This window comes from Tachysurus fulvidraco, chromosome 14 (assembly GCF_022655615.1).
Source record: "Tachysurus fulvidraco isolate hzauxx_2018 chromosome 14, HZAU_PFXX_2.0, whole genome shotgun sequence".
Taxonomy (NCBI): domain Eukaryota; kingdom Metazoa; phylum Chordata; class Actinopteri; order Siluriformes; family Bagridae; genus Tachysurus; species Tachysurus fulvidraco.
This window is the reverse complement of record NC_062531.1, coordinates 13651875-13659770: the sequence shown is the minus strand read 5'-3', so window position 1 is coordinate 13659770 and position 7896 is coordinate 13651875. Positions and strand designations below refer to the sequence as shown.

The 7896-nt window shown below is 34.1% G+C and overlaps 1 protein-coding gene across 1 annotated transcript; it reads left to right on the top strand.

The window, feature by feature from the left end:
• Positions 1 to 1684: 1684 nt before the first annotated feature.
• On the top strand, positions 1685 to 7127 carry cdo1 (cysteine dioxygenase, type I). The gene is made up of 5 exons (XM_027167536.2): positions 1685 to 1899; positions 3042 to 3119; positions 3958 to 4115; positions 4496 to 4665; positions 6148 to 7127. Exons 1-5 carry the CDS (start codon positions 1706 to 1708, stop codon positions 6175 to 6177), a joined length of 630 nt encoding a protein of 209 aa, XP_027023337.1. The 5' UTR covers positions 1685 to 1705; the 3' UTR covers positions 6178 to 7127.
• The last annotated feature ends 769 nt before the right edge of the window (positions 7128 to 7896 follow it).

Below are 7896 nucleotides of genomic sequence, written 5' to 3'. Positions count from 1 at the left end.
TTATTATCCTAAATTTTAACTCTTGCTAAGAGTCGTAATACTCTCATTATATGACCTTAAACCAGGTTAAACGGAATTTATTGGGTGTTAAGGATTAGGCCTTTAAAAAGAAAAACAGCCATTAAATAGGAAAAGTGTCACATCCTGAGATTCCTGAACAAATTACAGTTTATTTATTCCAAACCAGTCATCACACATTCTTCTGCCTTCCTTGCTGTCTTGTTTCACATTTATATTTAGCGCTTTACACAGAGGTGTGATGACATATGACATCTTTTAAAGTCCTCCATAAAAGAGGTGTAAATGGAAGAAAACTGTGTTTCTACATTTTTCCTCTGAACTACTGAAAGCTCAGAAACACTGCGATTAACAGAGCCACTTAAACGATATTATAACTGGTTCTCTGACAAAATATGTTGAATCTATTAGACGAGTAATCTTTTTCTAGCTAACAGACCTACCATCATGTTTCGGTGCAGTGGGAATAAACGTGAGATTGGACGGTGTAGGAATAGTAGTTACTATACTAAAAATGTGAGCAAATAAAGGCGCCTTTATTTGCTCACACTTTTAGTATAGTAGTTTCTTAACAACTCCTTTACAATGACTGCCTGTCAATGTCTGTAACCCAAAACAATCATCATGTTGGGTTTTATCCTGGGTTTCTACCCTGCTTGTTATTGGGCAGTTTGGCCTTGCATGTGCAAGTGGAATGTGGCTCAATTATATTCAGGTCAATAGATTGTTTTGGCCATTGCAGAACACTCCACTTCTTTGCCTTAAAAAAAAGCCTTGGGTTGCTTTCAAATTATGCTTCATAGAGAGACAGAGATGGTTTCAAAATCAAAGCGTCTGTTTGCTAATTCTTCTTTAAGCAGCAGAGTTTGTAGACTGTAATTAAGCAGAAATGTAGTCAGTGAGCTACGCAGCTTTTATTGTATTGTCCTCGAGCGTCCACGTGATGGAGCAAGAAAGCTGTTAGGAACCGACTCTTTGATTAAGAACCAAATCAGTTCACCACACCGTCGAGCTAGACATCGTTTGTACCCAAAAGCACAAAGCTTCTTTGTGTGGGTGAATTTTTAGAGTGACTTTGTTTCATATGTCATTTACACTTGCAAAAAACAAACTAAATGTTTTATTATTATTATTATTATTATTATTATTATTATTATTATTATTATTATTATTTTGGATGATTTTGTCGTCGGGTGAAGTCAATGCATTGTTTATTTGGCTGTATTGACTCAATGTTGTATTGAATTTATTTTATTTATTTATTTTTATTTTTCAACGCTGCATCTTGTTTAAAAACGTTTGTGCTTACTTCTACGTTTAAACCTCTACTTTTGTATATAAACTAGTCCTAAGGAAACATCATGTACCTTTTTTCTTTTATGGCTCATAAAGAAAAAGAATAAGAACATGTGGAACGATTATACCAAATGCACCAAAATGTGGTGATATTTATCTGGTGCTTTCTAAAAAGAAAGCATTTTGATCATTCTTTGGCCGTCTTCAATTAATTAGATATCTCGACACGTTTTCGTCCTGTTGACACCTTCATGGTAGTTTATTTTTGTGTTATTTTTTACGTTTTAAAAACCGACACCTACAAAACACCCCCATCTAACACAAAGTGGTACAGTCCAAGTTGCCCCCAACATCTATAAAACGTTAGACGAGCTCATTCAGTGCGTCTAACATGTCAGAGACAGAAACAGAGAGAATGGAGCACACTCAGATGGTAAAGCCAGAGACCCTGGATGATCTGATTAAAATTCTCCACCAGATTTTCGAAAGTGACAATGTCAATATTGAGGAGGTACAGAATATAATGGAGGCATATGAAAGTAAACCACAGGAATGGATGAAATTTGCAAAATTTGACCAGTACAGGTATTATTTGTTTGTTTGTTTGTTTTTCTTTGTTTTTTGTTTGTTTGTTTTTTGTTTATTATTGTTTTTATTTATTTATTATAATAATTATTATTCTTTTAGTATTTATTTATTTATTTGTAGTATTTGTAGTAGTATTAGTCAATCGGTTCTGTTTTTTTTTTAAATTAATTTAAGAAATAAACAAAGGTTGGGAATAGTTCTGAATACAACTATAATAATAAACTATTGCAGTATTGCACTATAGATATTTAGCCTACTGTTAAAGATCGATTTTTTTAAACGTTATGCCCTTTATTTGTTAAAATTTAGTGCATAGTTATCTTTGTTTCCCACGTTGGCCATGTTTGGGAAATGCTATTACACGGTGGCCTCAAGTTGCTGAGTGTTTTGAAAGGCTTATAAAGCTTGGCTGGTGAAGGGTGGGAAAGAGGCCACCAATCACAGGCCAGGGTCCGACACACACCCGTAAACTGCTACAGAAATAAAGCGCTGCTGTAGCATCTGTAATCTGAGGATCGTTATAGCACATTATACAGTAGAACTGTAGCATCTGTAATCTGAGGATCGTTATAGCACATTATAGAACTGTAGCATCTGTAATCTGAGGATCTCTATAGCATATTATAGAACTGTAGCATCTGTAATCTGAGGATCTTTATAGAACTGTAGCACACACACAAACAAATGTTTGAAACTTTCTTTTAAAACTATTCTGCAAATATATATTTAAACTGTGTTTGAAGTGATGGAATGGAAATTATACCCAGATAATTACAAAATATAACAAACTGAGCTGTTGTAATAGAACTAAATGTTAATTGAGGTATGTAGTTGCATCTGTAACTTCATGTTCTTAAGTGAAGCTCATATTGAAGCTCATAAGCTCACATAGTTGAGCTGCTTTATTTTGGGCCATAAAATGAAGGGGCTTTTTTTTTTTAGATTGTTCACAACTTCTCATTACAATCAGACCCAGTATGTGCTATCCACTATCATGAAATTCCACTCAGCTCAAGGTTTGATTATTATAATAACTGATTACTTTGATTCAAATTAGCAAATTTAAAGGTCATTAAGACAGGCTGATTGCTTTAAAAACAATTATGTGAACATTATGATACCATTTCGTTTCTGTTTAGGTATACCAGGAATCTCGTCGATGAAGGCAACGGCAAATTTAATCTTATGATTCTGTGTTGGGGTGAAGGGCATGGCAGGTAAGGAGTTACTGACAACATAAGTGTGAAATATTAATACACATGAGATGAGCTAAATTTGTGCAAAGGTATATCAGATTTCAGGCTATAATTGTCCTCTTGAACTCAAGCTACCATAAATACTCTGAGGAATGTTTGGTATATTTTGTGCTTACTGTTTGATTGATATTTTATTTTAACCTTAGCAAAATGGTACAGTATAAATGGTAAATTGCATCAATAATATAAAAGAAATAAAAACTTGAAGAGCAAATCCTCAAGTTTGAACGAACATAATAAACAATGGAAGGGTTAAAAGGGGTTAACTCTGTAGGTGTTCGTTCAGCTGTGCCGATGTTGCTGTGTGATATTAGACACATGTACACTGATAGTGGAGTTCAGCAGTCTTGGAATCTGTGTTGTGACGTCTTGAAAAGAAAAGGACACGCTGATAAGCATAATTCACGAGTCAGACTCCATTCTGGATCAGCAAGATTCACATGAATAATTTTTTTAAATGTTATAAAACTTAAGGATTATTTCAGGATTGTTTACACAGTACAGAAATGTCATGTGCTTTACTTATTAGCTTCATCAGTGTAACAATTACATGACAGTCACAAACAGCTGGAACCAAATTCCTTGTGTGTGTCAACACACTTGGCCAATAAACCTGATTCTGATTATAAATTCCGATTATCCTGTTTTACAGTACAGCTAAGTATTAATTCAGCATTTATATGGAGCTTATTTAAGTTTAGTTGCAGTTAATAGTGAAGTTTTTTTAGGTAGGAGAGTATTTGTAACAGAAGATTTCTTGATTATTTGTGAGTGTGACTTTCCTCTGTGCCACTTGCAGTAGTATCCATGACCATGCAGACTCACACTGCTTCCTGAAGCTTCTACGGGGCCAGCTGAAGGAGACTCTGTTCGAATGGCCTGATTGTAAATCACATGGTGACATGCTCCAAAAATCTCAGCGCATCTTGCAGGAAAACCAGTGTGCTTATATTAATGGTAAGCTTGTCATTAGAAGATCATCAAAATTAATTAGTGATCATTTTTTGAGCATCATATACTTTCTTAATCATGTATTAACCTCTGGTTAATAATCTATTAACACTGATTACAGAAGATTTGAGATAATAAAAAAAATACTGAAGAAAGGTCACAGGGTGGATACTTTTTGCAAATCCTTTTAATTTCTGCTAAATTCCTTTGCTTCCGTTCCTACTTGTATGTGCTAGAAGGGTGTGAGAGGGGTCTTGATAACATTGCAATGGTGAGAATATAAATAGGATGTTTTACAGTAAAGGTTCAGACTGATGAAACATAACATTGTGCAAGCGTTTTGGCTTGACTTGTACAGTAACAGCGGGAATGTCTATGTGTTGCAGATTCCATTGGCCTGCACCGGGTAGAAAACGTCAGTCACACGGAATGTGCAGCCAGCTTGCACTTGTACAGTCCTCCTTTCCAGCAATGCCAGACGTTTGACCAGAGAACGGGACATAAGAACACAGTCAAAATGACATTCTGGAGTAAATTTGGCAAGAGGACACCATTTGTAAGTCTAAATGTTGCAAATGTCTTGAAAAAAAAATCCGAAAAATCCAGCTAGATGAGACAGAACCTTGATTCACCGTTAAAGATGAAAGGAATAAGAAATGAGAGGTGTATCTTTGTGTGACAGTGATTTTATCAGAACAGGGTGTTCTTGATGATAATAACAGACAATTCGTTCATCACACAATGTAGTTTGTGAATAAGCTTTGGTTGGTAATCATACAAAGCACAAAGCCATTCTGTAGACATAACAATATCTAAGATCTAAGATTTTTTTTTCTTTTTTAATGTAATAATTTTGATGCATTCACGTAGACGTATATCAAGGATTTTACAATGTCCTCAAATGTGGCTCAGATTTTAGAATGAAAACGATCCATTTTAATGTACAGAATATTACACAGATTTACCCCCAGATTTAAATGAGTTAGAGTATTAAACTCTTCAGTGCTATGATTACAGGATTGGAGAGGCCTGTTTTTCTGTTTTAAAAGCGTTTAAGAAAGAGATAGCACTTTGTACAGGTACAGAATCTAATCTAATATGTTATTAAACAATAAAAGTAAAAGCTTTGCTGCTATCAGTGCTAGGAAGTCAAAATTTATATTTTACAGTAGATAAAGACAAGGCAGTTCTTTCCTGATTGAGCAGTCGGTGGAAGTGCTATTGTTGTTTTTATCGCCTCATGAAGCTTATCAAGTTATACAGTACATCCACTGATCATTAATTGTTGTTTTATTTATATACCTGTCTAGAACTTTCTAATTACCAGCAATATATTTTAAAGCTTTCCAGTGTAGAAAGTTAAATGAATCAAAGAGTTATCAATTTATGTGTAAGGTTTTCTGATTTTTTTTCATTGAAGTATCTGATTTGCATCCTTGTTTACTGCAGACACACATTTTCATTAGTGGGATTTAATCAGGATCTTCTAGTCAATTGCTGGCATGAAAGACTGTAATTATTTTTTCCTGTCCTATTTTTCATTCACGCAAACTTTCAAATAAGTATTACAAATACATAAAATATATTTATGAAATTTGCAATTTTGACAAGTGTGTTTTAACAAGTGACACGGTATTTTGCATATTCAGCAATTTATTAATATTCAGATAATAGAATAAAATAAGTGTGTTCTTTAGACAAATATTTTCTTAGTAACATGTGCAAGCTTGCCCTCAGAGATCTAGCAACATCAGAAGGGAGGGGGGTTTAGTTGGGGCAACAGGGGATCTGTTTCAGCTTTGGCAAATACAATGGACTTATCTGCTGTTCAGGAGTTACATAAGCTCACCTTGACCAAAATGCTGTCTGGCCAAGCACATTGCACCATCAGTCCCGTGATAAGATAAGATAATGATGAGAAGGGATGAAAACACTGCTTACTTCACCACAACTTGTTGGCTTGTTGGTTTTAACAGAATGTGACCTTATGTATTATGTATTGACTTTGTATTTACCTTTTTTTCCTCTTATTTCACAGGAAACTACCATCTCACAAGAAAATAACTGAGAATGGGGAAAACTTTACATCCACAAATTCAGGCCTGGTTAAAACAACAATGTTGACATCATTATTTTTATGAAATACAAAAATATTGATTTGATACGTTTCACTAAATTTGCAAAAGACATTTTTTGATAGGGACTCAGTAATTAAAGAGGATTGGTCTTGACCCAGTGTATGCTTGATGCTGAGCACATTATAAGGGGCCTGAATAGAAGATCTGTTCTTTGTTCACTTGGTTTGAGAAAGGTCCTAACAGCATTCCTAAGCATCTGTGACCTGTCTAATCACACTTTTGTACTGTTACTGGGCCTGAAATTCTCTTGCCTAAACATATAATTTATAAGAAGCTATTTTGATTATTTTTTTTTTTAATTGTGGTCACAAAACCGTAATTAACTAAAAAGTCCACTCATGAAATGTAATGAAATGAAATACCTTTATGTAAAATGGAGCACTTTCTTTTATTGATGTGTTAATTTCAATGTAAACTAGCATGGTTTATCACCACCACATTGTAACATAACACCTTATGTAGTCTAAAGACTTATTTTTTATACAATTCATTGTCAGTAAATTAAATATGGAATATTTGATGTTAGGACGAACAAAGAGGATAGTAATTGTGTTTAGTATCTTAAGCCTAGATGTTTTATTTAAAATTGAACTTAAGTCTTATATAGCAATGATTTTTAGATAAAAATAGAAGAAGAATTTAGTTGCACAGTGAATGAGACTTGTTTTTCGAGCTATAACTGTCGAGGTATTTATAGCTTTGAACAGCTTTTTCTAGCATGGCTGTTTAATTCATCAGCCAGCCATTAGGATTATGATGATGATGAAAAAGCTTTGCAATAACTGTACAACATTAAATGATATTTCTGCATTGTTTCCAATTATCGTTGTCTGTCCTGTATAATAAAATTGTTTGTCACTCTTTGGTGCTAATAACCTGATTTGAAGTCAGTATATATTTTTTGTTTTATTTTGACAGAAACAATTATTTTGGTTATGTATGTGTAATTACAAACAAATTGTACAGTTGTCTCTGTGCACTTTGGATGGGTTAAATGCAGAGAACAAATTCTGAGTATGGGTCACCATACTTAGCCGCATGTCACGTCACTCACTCACTCATATACAAATATAAAGTTATATATAGCTATAAAAAGCATCCAGGAAGTAAATGATGTGCATTTCAATGATATATATATAAATTGTAAGTCCTACAGTGAAGTAAGGAAGGTTTAAAAACAGTGCAAGCAAAGTGATATTTGAAATAATATGTATTCAGAGATTACAAGAAAGGAGATATCTTTCATTCTGGTGGTCCAAAAGCCAACCTTGTCTTGGTTTTATCAATATATAGTTGATTGTATTTTCCAGGAGATATAAGAACAACTACTGTTGCACTCCTGGGAATGGATAATGAAAACCGATCCTCTGATCCTTATAGCATGGCTGTGTTAATAAACTGAACATCTGGACAGATTGCATGCTTGTCTTTACAAGTCCTGTGTACTACACTGCAATTATCTTGCAGGAAGCTCATTGAATTCATGTTGGGCTTTAAACATCTAAACATCTGTACATTTTGAGTAGCTATTGATTGGTTCCACCTACTTTAGCTTCTGAAGTACTTGGCTTGCAGTTTGCACTTTGTTGAAACGTCTTGAAATGTCTAGGTTTTCCTCACAGTGCTGCAGGACACTGAATCTGGTTAGA

Excerpts from the sequence above, each read along its gene's own strand:
- cdo1 (XM_027167536.2), top strand. The coding sequence starts at position 1,706 with ATGTCAGAGACAGAAACAGAGAGAATGGAGCACACTCAGATGGTAAAG. Across the intron at positions 1,900-3,041 it reads GCAAAATTTGACCAGTACAG|GTATACCAGGAATCTCGTCG; the intron begins GTATTATTTGTT and ends GTTTCTGTTTAG. Across the intron at positions 4,116-4,495 it reads CCAGTGTGCTTATATTAATG|ATTCCATTGGCCTGCACCGG; the intron begins GTAAGCTTGTCA and ends TATGTGTTGCAG.